The following is an 18,366-nucleotide window of genomic DNA, read 5'->3' as shown; positions in this document are numbered from 1 at the left end:
AACTGTCAATCATTGAAGGATTCTAGACTAAGCTTAGTCTTAAAACCATAGGCGAATGTAACTTTAATTGTTTTATTAACCTAGAATTTTTTTTATTCGTTCATGGGATGGGGGCATCGCTGGCTAGGCCAGCATTTATTGCCCATCCCTAATTGCCCTTGAGAACTGAGTGGTTTGCTACACCATGTCAGGGGTAATTTAAGAGTCAACCACATTGCTGTGGGTCTGGAGTCATACGTATGCCAGACTGGGTAAGGACAGCAGATTTCCTTCCCTAAAGAACATTAGTGAACCAGATGGGTTTTTATAATAATCGGCAATGGTTTCATGGTCATCATCAGACTTTTAATTCCAGATTTTTATTGAATTCATATTGCACCATCTGCCATTGTGGGATTCAAACTTGAATCCCCAGAGGATTACCCGGAGTCTCTGAGATTACTAGTCCAGTGACAATACATCACCGCCTGGCAAATTGCTTTCACTACTGATACAGTTTTTGTTTATATGTGTGGGTTCTTGATCTCCTCTATCTACTAGCCTGGTTAATTATCATCCATAGCAATATGCTAGATAACAATGCCTTTTAAAACAATCCACTGTTAGTCATTGGTCACCATCTGATCTCACTATAAGACTTGTTTGATTCCAATAAGAATTGTAAATTCATGAAGAAAGATTTCAAAGATATCGAATGTGCTGCACTAATAAGAGGGTTATAATTGACTCTGATGCATGAGAATCTTTGTTTAAGCAAACTTTGTCCTCTGTGCAAGATCCTTCTGAGTTTATGCTTATATGCTCTCTTTTTGTCTGTTGCTCATGGCAGGAAGAATAAATAATTGAGTAGCTCAATATAAAAAAAAGGCTTTATATTTCCTTCTAACAAACGTACATTTATATATGTGATAAATTATCTTAATGCTCACCAAAAAAATCAGAAAAAGCTGGAAAAACTTAGGGCTTGATTTTTGAGCAGGCTTCAGGATCCCAACGTTCACACCAAATTGGAGTCCCAAGCCCACACTTGCTGGCAGTGGGACTATCTTGAATGTATTGCCAGAGGCAGCATCCTAATTGGTTGCCTCAGGATCCACCATCCAATTGAGGATGGGTGGCAGACTTCTGATGTTGCCAGCCCAATCAGAGGGCCAGCAGTTCTGAAGCCTCAGCAGCACCATTGGAAGAGCTGGATGCTGCTGAAGCAGCTAGGAGACCTGGAGGATGCATCAAAATGGAGGCAGCCTCAGACAGGTAGATAGAAATAATAAATTCAGCATCTGAGGAATCACAAATGCTGCTGAGCATTGTGCAATCATTAGCAAACATCTCCACTTCTGACCTTATGATGGAAGGAAAGTCATTGATGAAGTAGCTGAAGATGGTTTGGCCTTGGACACTACCCTGAGGGACTCCAGCAGTGATGTCCTGGGACTGAGATGACTGACTTCCAACAACCACAATAAACTTATTTTGTGCTAGATATGCCTCCAACCACTGGAAAGTTGTCCCCTGATTCCAATTGACTTCAATTGTTCGAGGGCTCCTCGATGCCACACTCAGTTAAGTGCAGCCTTGATGTCAAGCGCAGTCACCCTCACCTCATCTCTTGAGTTCAGCTCTTTTGTCTATGTTTGGACCAAGGCTGTAAAGAGTTCAGGAGATGAGTAGCCTTGGCAGAACCAAAATGGAGTATCAGTGAGCAGGTTATTGTGACGTAAGTGCTGCTTGATAGCTTTGTCGCCGACACCTTCCACCACTTTGTTGAAGATTGAGAGTAGACTGATGGGAAAGTAATTAGCTAGGTTGGATTTGCCCTGCTTGTTGTGGACAGGACATACCTGGACAATTTTCCACATAGCTGGGTAGACGCTGGTGTTGTAGCTATGCTAGAACAGTTTGGCTAGTGGCACAGCAAGTTCTGGAGTGCACATTTTCAGTACTATCTCCAGAATGTTGTCAGGGCCCATAGCCTTTGCAGTATCCAGTGCCTTCAGCCATTTCTTGATATCACATGGAGTGAATCGAATTGGCAGAAGACTGGCATCAGTTGTGCTGAGGACATAAAGAGGATGCCGAGATGGATCATCCACCCAACATTTCTGGCTGAAGACAGTTGCAAATGCTCCAGCCTTGTTATTTCACTGATATGCTGGGCTCCTCCATCATTGAGGATGGGGATATTTGTGGAGCCTCCTCCGCCTAGTTGTTTATTTGCCCACCCCAATTCACGAATGGATGTGGCATTACTGCAGGGGCAGGATTTTCCTGTCGTTGGGCAGGCGTAGTGGGCGGGCCTGGGAATGGCTGCAAAACAGACCACCGCCCGTGATCAAACTCCGACTGCAATTTTACGCTGGCTGGCCAATTAACATGTGCTGCGAGCCTCAGCGCTGCCAGGGTGGGGGTGGGAGGAGCGCAAGTGCTGAAGCCTGCACATGCGCGGGGGAACGCATACTGAAAGCTTCCTGAAAGCATGGAGCTGCCTTAGGGAGCTGAAGAATTTTAAAATGAAAAATAAAAATTTTAAAAATAAGGGAAACGTGACCCCACATGTGACTTAGTCACACAAACAGGACATATTAAAAATGATGTTTCAAAATTTTTTATTTTTAATTATCATTGGAAACCTCATCCTGCCCATGGATGAGGTTTCCTCAAAAATGCAAAGGCCACCTGGCCTATTCACCCTCCCGCCAACTGTAAGGTCAGACAGACAGCGAAAAATACGATTAAATTAGTTGATTAATGGCCTTAATAGGTCAATTAATTGTCGGCGGGCGCGCTGCCAGTTCTTGCTTGCGCCTGCCAACAGAAATACCGCGTGAGTGTGCAATGACATCGAGACGCTTTCCCGATGTCATCGCTTACTATCTTACTCCTGATTTGATTGGGTGCATGTCCACCTGCAGAGCATAAAATTCTGCCCCAGAGCTTAGACCTGATTTGTTGGTAGTGGGATCATTCAACTCTATCGCATGCTGCTTCAGTTGATTGGCATGCAAGTGCTCCTGTGTTGTGTCCTCACCAGGTTAACACCTAATATTTCGATATGCCTGGTGCTGCTCCTGTCATGTCCCCCTGAACACTTCATTGACTCATTGTGGGGCTCTTCAGTAAGAATCTTTTCTAATGCTTTCAACAATGGAGGTAATTTCAACTTAGTGTGATAGTATAAAAGGAGCAATGTTGGATCAATCATCTTTTATACATCTCTCTCAATTTTAATTCCCATTAACTTCAATAGAGAAGATGGAAATACAACTAGGGTAGATGGTAAGGTCACTGGACTAATAATCCAGAGGCACAGGCAATGCTCTGGGGACATGGGTTCAAATCCCACCATGGCAGCTGGTGGAATTTGAATTCGATTAATAAATCTGGAATTGAAATCGAGTCTCAGTCATGATAACCAGGAAACTATCATCGATTGTCGTAAAGACCCACCTGGTTCACTAATGTCCTTCAGAGGACGGAATTTGCCATCCTACACATTCTGGCCTACATGTGACTTTAGATCCACTGTGGTTGACTCTTAACTGCCCTCTTAAATGGACCAGCAAGCCACTTACTTCAAGAGCAATTAGGAATGGGAACAAACACTGGTCTTGCTAGTGATGGCCACACCTCAAGAACGAATAAAGAAAAAAATTCTTGAATGGAGAGAAAGCCGCATGATAGGGAAGAACAGATGATTCGCAGGCATTAAAAACTCAAGTTGGTAATGCCATAAATAAAAGTGAATGGAACACTAGATTTATGTGCAGATTTACAGAAGGCTAATGTCTTTGGAGAACTTATATTTTTTTAGTGAGACCACAACTGTAATACTGCCATTGTTAGGAGGCTCAAAGAGGTGATTTGATGGAGGAGCTTAAAATTATGAAAGGATAGGACAGGTTGATAGAAATTGTTTCCACCGATTGACAAATCCAGAACAAGATGACATAGACATTAGTGAATGGATTTTTATGTTGGGCTCAGGAAATGTGAGGCAGGCCATTTCCCATCTTCAGAAATCTGAGCCCATCAGCTCTGTCTATACCTGCCATGTTTTCATTTCCTGGAGATGTGGGTGGGAAGAGTTCAGGTTTTCCGAGTTCCGAGGCTGCATTGGAGTAGAGCAGGTGTTGAGGCAGGCTTGTTGGAAGGCCTGCCTTGATTCGCTGGGACATCAGCCCAACTCTCTACATTATTCTTAAGCACCTTAACCCTCACCCCACTCACCCAGCCCCATTAACACCATTCCCCTCAAATCCCCATGCCCCCTCATATTCCCCATGTCTGCTCATATTCTCCATGCCCCCTCTCCCATAGCCCCTTACCCTGTATCCATTATGTACAGTTCTCAGGAACCATGTAATAGCAATGGGAATTATCCTCTGGAGTTTAGAAGGATAAAAGGTAATTTCAATCAAACATATAAAATTCTTGCAGGGCTTGGCAGGGTAGACGCAGGAAGGATTTTTCCCTAGGCTGAGGGGTTTAGAACACCTGGACACAGTCTCAGAATAAGGGGCAGGCTATTTAGGGCTGCGTTGAGGAAGAATTTCTTCACTCAGAGGGTGGTGAATATTTGGAATTCTCTGCCCAAGAGGGGTGTGGAGGCTCAGTCATTGAGTATGTTCAATATTGAGATCAATAGGTTTCTTATTAAAAACATCAAGGGGTATGGTGATAGTGCAGGAAAATGGTGTTGAAGTAGAAAATTAGCCATGGTCTCATTTGAATGGTGGAGTGGACTTGAAGGGCTGAATGGCCTATTCCTACTCCTATTTCTTCTGACTCCTTTGAAATGGATATTAAAATGCATACCTGTAGAATCCTGACAGAGCTGTCAGTGAAAACACAGCCATTCATTTTTTTAAAATCCTGATCCAATGAAGAAAAGTTAAATCCTCCTAAAGAAGTCAAAATAAAAGCACACTTCTACCCAGTAACCACATCAAAGACATATAATCCTTTAATAGTCCCTTAAAACTATCAATCAAATGGTGAACACAATCTCCTGCTGAGATAAGTGGTTCTGTAGATATTGAAACTTAGCCAAGCATTCATAATGACCTCAACAATCAAAGCAAACCATTACAGATCATTTAAAATAAAGCCTAAACTGCAAAAACAGATGGCTAAGTTTTTATAAGCTACACCAGGTGGCCTGTCAATCAAATCAACTCAGGACCATGTATCTATTTTTTTCCCTAAGGGAAATTTGCAGACCAATTTCTTTTTCAACTGTAAAGGGCTGTGGACTTTTAAATCACTTCAGATCATGGCATTAGATAAGCACTGTTTTCCATAGTTTTGAATACATAATATTACTTTTCCTAATTGAAAAAGTTTTGTAATGCACCTGAGCACTTATATAGTGCTGATCAATATAATGGTCAATTTAACATTGCAGGACAGAGCCCGACAATCAATCACTACAGAAAAACACATCTAACTTATAATATAGCATCTAATGAAATTTGAAGCTGTCAAACCATTTAACACTTAGCTGTTAAAATGTTCCCAACTCCTCAGTAGAACTCCCTCAGTGTTCACAAACTGCCAAACCAGGTGAGTTTGCATAAGCCTCCCAAAACCTGCCTGCCTTGACAAAAATACTAGGGCACAGGAAAAACAAATTTCTCCCATGACTGCCTATGGTGACTCCAATATCAGTGAACGTGCATGCTGGGTCACGACTTAATGCGTTCCAGGCCCACAAAATGGACATACAAAAATGGTGTAGGGTCAGGAACACACAGGAAGTTCAAAATTCCATCAAGAGAAAAAAAGTTTATTGACATTCATGACCCCATTCCACCTCCACAAGGAGATAAAAATCTGGCCAAAGACGATGTGGTTTTCAACCACCATAATTTGAGTTAAGAGCCACAGAAATTATTGCAAAGTGACATAAACACCATTTTTATGGAATTGTGTAAAATGTAAGAGATCAAAAAAGAAAAGACAGAGAGCGGGAAAAATATTTTGCATGGAGGGCTGTGAGACCATGGAATGCACTACCAGAACAAGTGATTGAAACATGTCAGCACTTAAACAGAGTTTTAATAGGTGCTTAAAAGTAAGGGCATTAAAGGGAGAGCTGGGAACAGGGATTGGGATTATTAGTCCTGTGGAGGATAAACTCTAACATGGATTAGTTTAGTCTAATGATTTGTTTCTGTGTTGTAATTTTAATGAAATTCTGTGCAGTACTGAGTCACATATGCTAGAAAGTCCTTGGCTTTGAGTGTAATTTTTCCTTGAATTGCATGAAGTGCGGTGGCAGGCATGAAAAATGACTTTTTTCACACTGGCCGAGATGGTGGGTTTTTGCACTGTATCATTCGCTTGCCGGTGTGTTCGTCCTCATTAATAATGCATGCACAACAAACATGCCAGATCGCTGGCGGACGACCTTGGATTTACCTGCCACTCCATGACCTCAGCGCTTCCTCACTTCAGGCACCATATTTAAAGTGCACCAGAGCACAGCCTACTTTCTGTCTACAGACCAGGACCAGGCCAGGTGACAGAAGGCCCTGAAAGCAAAGGGGATGGCAGCCTCCAAAGTTAGTAATGCCTCTCTGGAGTGCCTGCTGGGCACAGTGGAAGCCCACCCCGAGCTCTACTACCCTGACTTGGATTTCCCTGCCTCTGCCTGTTGTGGATCAGACAGTGTAGTGTGCATACCAGACTGTGACCCCGAGGCTAGTCGAGAACTAGTCTGGAACTAAAAGCAACTTGCCTGTGCCCCCCACGAATGTGCGGCACCTCATGCTTGATGTCTTATGGGCTATGCTCGCGAGCACTGCGCAAGATTATGTGCACTCATTTCTGAGTTCCCCTCAAAGCTCTGGTCACCAGGTGCACACCTTTTAAAAGCAGTCGTAAATCACTTGGTGGTGGGGAACCACCACCAAAACATTGGCTAGGCTGCAGTCTCAGTGAGGTGTGGGGGGCCTCTCCGCTGTTGGCAAGATCCCAATGGCATCACCAAGTTCCCCCTAAATGGGCACTTAATTGAAAATAATTAGCTGCCTGACTCTGCTGGGCAGATAACGGTTGCCAGTCACTCAGATGAAAATACACTGGATAGAAGTCTTGCTGCATGCATTTTAAATCTTCCCCATAGAAAGCTGGAACAGCTGGGACAAAAGGAGATCATTATGCAGGAGACCATTCTCACAGCAGGTCTTCAGCTTATTATGACACAGCTGATGGTAAAGGCTGAGTTGTTCAAATCCAGAGGGAAACTTGAAACGACTGTCATAACCCATTTTTGCAATTTGTATGTTTCGAGATGCATACTTTGAATTCAGTAGTAATAAGACACCAAGTCTCAAGAGGTTTTTTATAAAACTAAATTAAACATTTATTAATACAAGAAAGATTGCAAGCACATACATAGGTCTGCAAAATTACTACCATATTAACTACAAAAATCCCCTAATTATTCTGACTCTCAGTTAGACCCCCAGTAAGGCAACATTAAAACACATAGATTTAAACAGACACCTGGCAAAGCACACCCTGGACAGTCACATTCAAAATTAGTTTCTTTCAGCTTTGGGTCCTTGCAAACAGGCTGGAGGGTTTAGATCTTAGAACCCTCGTCCTTTTACCAACAGCTTTCCATTCCTTTAAACGTGCTTCCCTCTTTGAATACAAATACTCACTGTCACTAGATTTTTTAAACTTTAAATCTTCTAACAATAAAACCCTTTCATAATACCCACTTTACCAGTAAGCTTTAAAAAAAAAACACTTTGTTTCTGAGCATCACCTGGTTGGGTGTAATGTTTGACCCACTCTTTTGAATGGTCTATTTAAAAATGCAAATTGCTCCCTTTACACCTCACCTTCTAATTTCTTACGTTTATCTAATTACTATTTCAAACCAACTTCTCTTCTATATGTCAAAGCCTTTAGACCAGCTGGCTTCAATCCACACACACATAGGCACAGACACCACTAAACTCTATTTTGAAATAATTTCCAATAAAATTATAGACATTATTATATCTTCTTGACAAGCTTCTCTGAGGTGCAATGTCTGAGCTTTCTTTGCTTCACAAAGGTAGTTGTTACTGAGCTACGTCACACTGAAGCCACAACTCGAACCTTGCTCCACGGCCAGTGCCTGTCAAGGTCAACATGGCTCTTACTCTTTATGCAACAATCTCCTTCCAAGCTTCACCGGTGACATCAGTGACACCTCATAGTTTGAATCTGCTATTGTATCAAGGGAGATCACCAAAGCTTTCAATTCAGGAGGAACAGCTAGATTAATTTTCCCATTAACAAAGTAAAGAAGGAAGAGCATTGACTAACTTTTGCCTTCAATGCAGGCTTCTTCAAGGTTTAAAGTACCACTAACTCCATTCAGATTGCCTATGTGTTCCCATCAGGACAGCCAGTTTATAATCACAAGCAGTGCATCATACACATCTCTGCTTAATTCCCTAGCAGCAGTCATGACTCATTCATCCTTTGCCAGACCTCTGTGTCACTTTTACACCACCCAGGCCATCAGGTTACAGGAAAGCTAGGGAACAATAACATATGCCTCCGTTCAAGTGACCAGGTACAACTGCAGTGTTGACGTGCAAAGAGAGCCATGTGCCATCAAAAATCTCATCAATCAAATAATCACCCTGCTCACACAGCACTTCCACAGCTTGGACCATTCGGCAGGATTTTTGCAGTAACCCCGAGAGGGTATCCAGATTTGGGGTTGTCTGCTGTATGCTGCATTACTTTGCCATCATGAGGAATCTGCTCTGATTACTATCTAAGCAGGGGAAGTGCAGGAGGTGGAGCAAATGAAGAAAGAGCAACATCGACCACGAATGCTAGAGCTCTCGGGTAGCAGCTCATCGAAGAGTGCTTCACCCTAGCTATCCCTCTTACCACCACTACACCAACAGTTTCAAAATTCTTATCACTATAGTCCTGAGTTCAACTACCTCACATCCTTTCTTCAGCCCACCCTTCAGAGTCTTGACTTCCCTCCATTACAAATATAAACACCAAATTCAGAGTTAAAGACAAATTTACCAAACAACTGAATTCCATCCTTGCCCATAGTTAGCAGAAATATTTATGAATAACATTTGTGCAAGCTTTTGGTGCCAATTGTGTGTTCTTAATAGCTCTAGCCGTGATAGTGGAAGGCTCCTGAGCCTCCATTGAAGACACTTCAGATGGTTATGATGGCTAATCTCAAGCAGAGCCTAGAGTCTCAGTGTTGGCTTGGGCAATTTGGCTGAGGTGGCTATGTGGCACTAACAAAGGCAATGACATATTGTGTGACAGGGAAGCAAACATGCTTTCATACTGTGAGAGAACAGGAGATGCATCTCTCATGGAGCCAAAGCCATGCTCCAGTGACTGAACGCCCCTGTCAGCACAGGTCCCCTGCTTTCATGGCAGTTGTAACAGTTGTCAGAAGAGTTTCCATAATGTGGCAACCACTGTTGTGTCCATAGAGCTGACTGCTCACTCTGTGTTGGTCAGAATTGTCTCCATACTCTAAATGAAGCTTTCACATCAGTTGGAGTTGGATTCTTTGATGCACTGAACCACTGTGAGCAAGCTTGCCAGCAAGCTACTCAGTGCACAGGATTTTCTGCAACGTATATTAGCCATCTTTGGTATATAGGGCCCTGGAAGTCAGCATCTGAGTCCTCTGCGTATGAAATAGTTTTTGATGTTGTTGTCTGGTAGCCTGGCAGCTATCCCTCTGTTCTAGCTCTCGCAGACCTGCCCAGTGATGCACAGCCATCCTCATGCTAGTTTCTAATGTATGTTTACTACCAGTATCTGAGCTAGTGCTTGTGAGGGTTATATTGAGTGACAGCATATCTTCACGAATGCTGGGTTTCTCTTCCTGCGCCTGAAACAAAAGAGATGCCAAGATCCTGGTGTGAAGGGAGAGCAAAGAGGGAAATGTGGTTGTTAAAAGCAACTGTAAATTGTCATGCACGATGTATTTGGTGAGAAAGAAGTAATAAGGGAAGAAAGAGGAAAAGGTGTGTAGAAACCCTGCCCAATGTCTCCCTCAGCATTGCCAATCACAAGAGACATAGTTCTGCCCTGCCAATGATGGCCAGCATGTTTTCTTCGACAGGGGAGAGCTGTGCAGGTGGACACAGCCTCTTCCAGTGTATGGTGTTATGCTCAACCTTCTCCTGCAATGTGCTAGCGGCATCCTTGTGAAAATATACGTGTCATGGTCATTTAGTTGAGATGGTGCATGTGAGATGAGATGTGGGGAAATGAGGGTTACAATAGCAGTGAGCATGAAGGTGGGGTGGATTGTGGTGCAGTGATTGCAGGAAGTTGAAGGGAAGTGGAGAAGGAAATATTGTGAGTATTAAGATTGTGGTTAGTAGAAGTGCGAGCAGAAAGCGTAAGTGTAAGTAATCTTACAGTGACAATTCTGATGAGATCATTGAACATTACAGCATTGCAGCCCTATACATACTGGAGCTAAGCTTCTGCATTTGTTTTTTTGTCCCCTTGGTCACAGAATTTCACTCTTCCTGGTCCAGGGCCTCCCAAGTACCATTGAAGAATCTGCAGCTCTGATCTGCAAGTCTTGGAACCATGTTCGTGTTTAGAAGTGTTTTCCAATATTTTTCAGCTGAAGTGCATTCTGTCTGTAGTTATCTATTGTTTCATATCTGTCAATACAATATTGTTCAAAGTTCTCACTTCTGAAGTGTCACTTTTGTGTGTATAAGCTGATAAAATACCACTTTTGTGCATTTTTGTTGGTTGCCTGGCTTCACAAAACCAGCCAAGTAAATTTCAAAGATTTTTTTTCAAATTCTTTCTTAAATAATTTACTGCAAGAGTGCCTAATCAATATCCTTTTTAATACACAGAGTAATTCAGAAAACCAATCACATAAAATAGGAAACCGACCAATCATGTTGTTAGAAAAAAGCAACATATTTTCAGTTACCATGTCAGGTCCCCATTCTGATCTGTGTTAAACTTTTACCCCAGGCATTCTATTTGTGCCCTCGGTTCCCCCTTTAAAATGCTCCTTAAAGCCTGCCTCTCTGACCAAGCTTTTAGTCACCTGATCTAATCTCTCCTTATAAGAACATGAAGAGAATCGAGGGAAATTGAAAGAATGGAATAAAAACAGGAAGGCAGAGTGAAGGAGAGAAGCATAGAGACACAGATTCTATTTTTACCTGTGAACAATCCCACAGGAGATTATTGGAGCACTGGGAATTATTGTTTGGATCAACCAGGATCCTTCCATTTCCCAGTAGCTGTTTGTATTTCCTCAAAAAGATCTGTTGTGCCTTATCCCGTAGGCCTATTGTGCAATTGCTCCTCATTTTCACAAACCCAGGTCTGAGAAATTCTTATGTTACTGGGCTTTAGGCTTTGAAAGTGATTGTAATTCATGCACATTTTTTCTCAGGTGGTTGTGAACTATTTATTAGGGTGTCGTGCCACAGAGCTTCTACATCTTCCCTTAGTGACTTCAAAAGGAAGGTATAGTCTTGTTGTCTTGTACCAGTGCATGATGCAGTGAAACAAAGTAATGGAAATGTCTGAATAATTTTTTGTTTTATCAGCTCTTTTCTAACTTTGACAGGGGGACTACAAAGACAAGCCTCACCAAAGTCAGAATGTGATGGTAGGAAACACGACAAGGGAGAAAAAGGAATGGAAAGCGGGACATCTTGTAACGAGCTCTCCACCTCCAGTTGTGAAAGCCAGTCAGAAGCCAGCACTCCGCAGGAGAATGTCCCTTGTGCAGCGCAGCCCGCACCACTTCAGCCTAACACCCTGACACTTGATCGGCCTTCCAAGAAAGCCCCCATTCAGTGGATGCAGCAGCCCGACAAACGCAGAAACAGTGAACTCTTTCAAACGCTGATGAACAATTCACGTGATTCAAGCCTCTGCAAAAAGAAAATTAGCGAAAAGCTGAGCGTCGAGGATGAAATGAAAAAATGCATCCAAGATTTTAGGAAGATCAAGATACCTGTTCAGTTTCCAGAGCGTAAGCGCCCCTGGCAGTCCGAACTATTACAGAAATATGGACTTTAAATTTAAATAAAAGACTAGTTGCAGCTTGAGTTCTGTTTGAAATGAGGGTTTGTGGTTTTGAGTCACCTGCTGTCCATCTTATATTTTCTGTCTTATCTGTTGAACTGTGATAAGATTGCAAAAAACAAAACCTAAGGGACATCTGTCAGCTGATCAGTCAAAATTTTGTTCTACAGTCCCGCAACATGACATGAGGCATACCTTGTGTGCTTAGCAAAAAGTAGTTCACTGGAAGTAAACATTTCCAATAGGGTCACCTAATCTACTGGCAGGCCATGCAGTTAGAATATGTATCTGTTGTGGCACGTCTCAGACTGATTAATAACAGTAGCAAAACTAATGGATTCTCCACCACTGCATCGATGTGTCAGAAACAGTTATGCATGGGCTTAAAGATTTGAGTGATGCAGCTCCAGAAAACTTAAAACGTTGCATTTGTTGTCATTTATACAGTTTGGCCACTGCCAGCTTCCTGCAGCTGTCCATTAATGCAAGCACAGTAATACAGGCTGTCATTCCATTCAAAAAAACCAAAATCTCCAATTTGATAAAGTAATTCTTAGAACATTCACTTTTAATTTAGCAATAGCTTGCATAATTTTGATACAAAAAAGCACTAAACGTCAAGATTGATGGTTCAAATATTTTTGAAGAATTTAAAGCATTTTCAGTTTCAGAATTACATGCTTTAACAGTCAAAAGTTAAAATTGAAAATAAAAATCTGATGTCTAACTGCATTCATTCCTCAGCTATTAAAATTGAATTAAAGCAGGGCAATTCAGACAAAGTGTATAATTTTGGGACATGGATGCTTAGGTTGAAAGTGTTCTTTGTGCCTTAGGGGAGATTTTCCTGGGTCTGTGCCCAGGCGTAGTGGATTGTCCGGGTTCAGGGAAAAGTGGGGATTCAGTATCATCCAGATCACCAGTAAAGAAATATATCTGACCTTCCCGCACGTGGGAGGGAAATCAGGTCAGTTGGTTTACAGTGTGCACAGGAGCTTGCCCAAACCCAGGACGCATTTCAACATGTTTGCGATTTTGCCACACGTAATATATAGAACAACTCTTCTCCCCTAATTTTGTATAGGCTTTGGTTTAAGAATAAGATTGATTGACATAAATGCATTTCATATAGAGCAATCCAAAACCCAAACAAATTTAATAGAATTCAGGCATACTTTAAATGACAACTTTTAAAAGATGTTAATGTTATTTTGTTTTTTAATTGATGTTTTGCAGCAAAGGTTTTAATTTGGTTTGATAGGTTGTGTTAAACTGAGCTGTCCCTCCAGAGTTTATAGTGAACCAGAATAATTTAAAAGCTTTAAATTATTTTGATACTTGCACATGCAGGATTGTATGGCAATCTGTTCACACTGTGGCGCTTCATGTCTTCATATGTCTCTTCCAAGTATGTGGAAACAGCAAAGCTGATAATTACATTAATTGAAGCCCATCATTGCATCACTTGCAGTTGATGTCATTACGACGAAAATAACATTCTGTTCTACTCCTTCACACCTCAAAAAAAGAGTTTGTAAATAATCTCTCACCAAGTTGCTACTCTTTGAATGAAAATAACGGCTAGGAAAAGATCAGCTGGGAATGCTGTCCCAGCATTCAGCAGCATCGCCCACTGAGCTACCTGTAGTCAACAGCAGAACTGAATGAATCCTACCCTTGACTGTCATAACTAGGCTTCTTCCAGGGTATCAGTTTACCTTTCTCATCTGCAAAGTGAGGATGTTGGGGGGAGGGAGGTTTAAGAAAAAACTATCCTGAAAGAATTAAGCTCTTTCCCACATCACTGAAGTGTGTTTCCCATTGGTTGGAGCAAGAATTACCATTGATAATACAGAACTCCTCCAACTGCAATGAGCAACCCTCCTAACCCAGGAAGGTAATGAATGAATTGAGCATATTAGCTTAGCAGAAACAGAGAGGAGTGTGATCAAACTTTCAAGTAGGGAAAAATTGCTTATGAAAATGCTTTCCCTCCCCAAGTTCAGGACGGAAACCTGCATTTTTCATTAGCATTAAGAAACACACATTTACCATTGAAGGCTTTAAAATTGTACTTAGAACAAAATTTTAATGGGCCTAAACCACCAAAACAAATGCAATAGTGCAGAACATATGGCTGCTGAAATGGTAAGGGATGAAATCCATCTTAAATCTCCGAGCATAGCTTTGGTGAAAAATCAACTGGAAACTTGGAGAACCTATATAGATGGTCAGGATTTCCACTAACCTTCTGCTGAAGGTCCAAATGGAGATCAGGAGAACCCCTATGGAAATTCTATCCCATGGTGCTCTTACAGGAAACTCTGGCGTCAGAAAAAGCACACATACAGTTGCCATAATTTTTTTTCATCTTTATAGGTAAGAAGCCAATCAATTAACTTTCATTTATTGCTTACTGCAATTAGCAACATCACAAAAAACAGATTATCTGGTCGTTTTTAACTTCTTTGTAGGAGTTTGCTGTGAGCACATTGACTGCTGTGTTTCCTACATTACAACAGTGACTACATTTCAAAATATTTAATCAGCTATAAAGCGCTTTGCAGCATTCTAAGGTCAGGAAAGGTGTTGTAGAAATGCAAGCCTTTCTTTCCTTTTAGTATTATTACTGTCTTTTAAATAATGATATTGGTCCTTAAAATTTCCACTTTTTATTTACTGTGAGTAACCATTATGAAGCTGGGTGTGAATTAGTAGGAGAAAAATTCACATTTGTCTTTGATATTCTGTCAATTTTTGAATTAAATGGAGTTTTTCCAGCACTGAGGAAGAAGGCTGGTTGCAAGCTAGTAGTTGTTTCGGAGTCTGAGCTGAAACAATTGAAAATGGGACATGATTAACATTGGCTGTTAGCTTTACTCTTCAGTGCCATCACCTTCCAAGTGACAAGTCTCTTTAAAAGAAAGAAGTGGAACCAGTTCTCCAAGAATAACTTTGCTTAATAAATATAGGATCATTGTCACTTGCAACAAAGGTGAGATTTGTCAATACAGGTGAAATCCTGTAAAATGATATAACCATGATCTCTTTTGCTGTGTGTTGTCATGAGTAATGTAAAGTCTTGATGATTAGTCTGTTTGCTTTATCACTTCAAAAATGGCTACTTCACTTAAAAACAAGTTGAATGTGTTTTGCTTACAGAGGGATTATCTCCTTTTAAAAATTAAAACAAGTATTTCAAACCTTTTAGTTTTGTCTATTTTTTTACTTATGATTTCTTTCTTTAATTAGTGAATATTAATGGAATCATTTGGTAGCCGAATTGGAAATGTTAGCAGGCCAGACAATGTGAAGGAGATAATTAAAGTCCTCAATAATAATCTTGAAACTGTGTAAATGAGTGCTTGAAGTCAATCCAAACGACACAGCAGCTTTGACAGAGTCAATGAAATGGTCAAACAGGTAAGTTGAGTTCCTTTGATTGACTTTCTTTGGAGATTTTTTCTGAAACAAGGGCAGGCAAAAACTGCTCAATCCCAACAAGAATAACCATCTGTTCCCTACATTTTATAGAGAGGCCTTAGCCATCAAGGTGCACTTTGTGCCTGATCTGCAGTTAGGTCAAATCATAAATGATTAGAATATCAAACGTTGGTTCATAATGCCATAAAATCCTTTGAAGTACAGTCTTTTTACAGGCCAGATGTAATGGCTCCTTCAATTAAAAAACGAATTCATCGGTATCATTAGCATTTCAAACACAGAAATGTAGAAATAACAAAAGGATATCGAGGTCAAACTGAACACTTAATGAACATTTGGCTTGTCAATCAGGCTAAGGGATAAAATGTTGGAACACTTAATATGTTCATTTGAAATTTCTTTGACCACATTTAATTTTAATGCCTCTGAACAAATAAATGGAAAGGAAAATTGGGCAGGGCGTATTATGTGTAATCAACCAACAACCATCCATTTACCTCGCCCACCCTGCAGAAGCTGAAATTTACCCCCAAGAAATCATGCAAGCTCACTAGCTGTTTGTCTTCTAATACCATTGACAGCATTTTCTAGAATTTGATGTTTAAATAACCTGTGCTACAACCATGTAAAAGGCATTTCCTCAAAGTGGTCCATGAACTAAAAGAACTTGTGTATAAATAGCAAGTAATTCCATTCAAAAGTTCCCAGCAGCAAAGCATTAGTCTTAAACAAGGTACGGGTCCGTTTATTACAAAACTGCTGCGGTAAATTACTTAGGTAAAAGTGATTAAGTTACTAACTACATACAAAGATTAAATGCAAATAAGGATAAAAGATGAAATTATCGAGATGAAATTCAGTTCACTAAGATAAGAGCAAAATACTGCAGATGCTGAAATCTGAAATAAAAACAGAAAATGCTGGAAAAGCTCAGCAGGTCTGGCAGCATCTGTGGAAAGAGAAACAGAGTTAATGTTTCGAGTCACAGAATCACAGAATTTTAATGGTACAGAAGGAGGACATTCAGCCCATTGTATCTGCACCACTCTCTAAATGAGCATTGCACATTGCACAGTGTTTCTATTCAAATAACCATCTAATGCCCCCTTGAATGCCTCGATTGAACCTGCCTCCTCAACACTTCCAGACAGTGTATTCTAGATTCGAACCAATCGTTGTGTGAAAAAGTTTTTTTCTCATATCACATTTGCTTCTTTTGCAAATCACTTTAAATCCATGCCCTCTCGTTCTTGATCTTTTTATGAGCAGGAACAGCTTCTCCCTATCTACCCTGGCCAGAACATCTCTATCAAATCTCCTCTTAGCCTTCTTCTCTCCAAGGAGAACAGTCCCAACCTCTCCAATTTATCCTCATAACTGAAGTTTCTCAATCCTGGAGCCATTCTTGTAAACCTCTTCTGCACTTTCTCCAATGTGTTCACATCCTTCCTATAATGTGACACCCCAAGCTGTACACAAAGTTCCAGCTGAGGTCTAACAAGTATCTTATATAAATTCAGCATAACGTCTCTGCTCTTGCACTCTATACCCCTACTAATAAAGCCCAGGATACTATATGCTTTATTAACTGCTCTTTCCACCTGTCCTGCCACCTTCAAAGATCTATGCACTTATATGCCCAAGTCTTTCTGTTCTTGCACTCTCTTCAAAATTTCACCCCTTATTTTATATTGTCTGTCCATGTTCTTCCTACCAAAATGCATCACCTCACACTTCGCATTGAACTTCACCTGCTACCTATCTGCGCACTCCACCAACTTTTCTATGTCCTCTTGATATTCCACACTGTTCTCCTCGCAGTTCACAACAATCCCAGGCTTCATATCATCCGCAAACTTTGAAATTGTCCCCTGCACACCAAGATCTAGATCATTAATATATATCAGGAAGAACAATGGTCCCAACACTGACCCCTGAGGAACTCCACTACAAACCTTCCTCCGGCCTGAGAAATATCCATTGTCCATTACTCTCGGCTTCCTATTTTTCAACCAGTTTTGTATCCGCATTGCTGTTGTCCCTTTTATTCCATGAGCAATAATGTTTCACAAGTCTGTTGTGTGGTACTGTATCAAATGTCTTTTGAAAGTCCATGTACACCACATCAACAGCATTACCCTCATCGACCTTTTCTGTTACCTCTTCAGAAAACCCCAGCAAGTTAGTTAAACACAATTTCCCCTTTAGAAATCCATGCTGGCTCTTCCTTATCAACCCATATTTTTCTATACGACTACTAATTCTATCCCGAATAATTGTTTCTAGAATCTTGGCCACCACTGATGTTAAAATAGCTGGTCTGTAATTGTTGGGCTTGCAACGTTTTTTGAACAAGGGTAATAATTGCAATTCTCCAGTCCTCTGGCACCACGCCCAAGTCTAGGGAAGACGGAAAGATTATGGCCAGTTCCCCTGCAATTTCTACCCTCACTTTCTTCAATATTTTTGGATGCATCTCATCCGGTCCTCAGTGCCTTGTCAACTTTAAGCACTCACAGTCTATTCAACACTTCCACCTTGTCAATTTTGAACCCTTCTAGTAACAGAGTTTCCTCATCTGTCATCATGGCCTGGTTAGCATCTACCTCCTTGGTAAAGACGGATGCAAAGTATTCATTTAATACCTCAGCCATGGCACCTTTGTCCATATGTAAATTCCCTTTTAAGTCCCTAATCAGCCCTACTCCTCCTTTTACCACCCTTTTACTATTTACATGTCTATATAAGACTTTAGGATTCCCCCTTATGTTGATTGCCAGTCTTTTCTCCTAATCCCTCTTCGCTTCTCTAATATGCTTTTTCACCTTCCCTCTGAATCTTCTG

General features: G+C 41.0%; 1 protein-coding gene across 6 annotated transcripts in view; it reads left to right on the top strand.

The window, feature by feature from the left end:
* Window positions 1-12,072, top strand: part of LOC121282359 (BTB/POZ domain-containing protein KCTD8-like) — a 346,025-nt gene extending 333,953 nt beyond the window's left edge. For 2 of the 6 annotated variants that reach the window (XM_041196108.1, XM_041196096.1), the window contains one exon: window positions 11,661-12,072. In XM_041196108.1, coding sequence (XP_041052042.1) covers window positions 11,661-12,072 — 412 coding nt within the window. Of the gene's footprint in view, window positions 1-5,941; window positions 5,966-11,614 lie in introns of all 6 variants that reach the window. The other 4 variants (XM_041196074.1, XM_041196101.1, XM_041196089.1 and 1 more) reach the window with 4 other exon arrangements.
* The last annotated feature ends 6,294 nt before the right edge of the window (window positions 12,073-18,366 follow it).

This window comes from Carcharodon carcharias, chromosome 1 (genome assembly GCF_017639515.1).
Source record: "Carcharodon carcharias isolate sCarCar2 chromosome 1, sCarCar2.pri, whole genome shotgun sequence".
NCBI classification, from domain to species: Eukaryota; Metazoa; Chordata; class Chondrichthyes; order Lamniformes; family Lamnidae; genus Carcharodon; species Carcharodon carcharias.
This window is presented reverse-complemented; position numbering and strand designations above follow the sequence as displayed.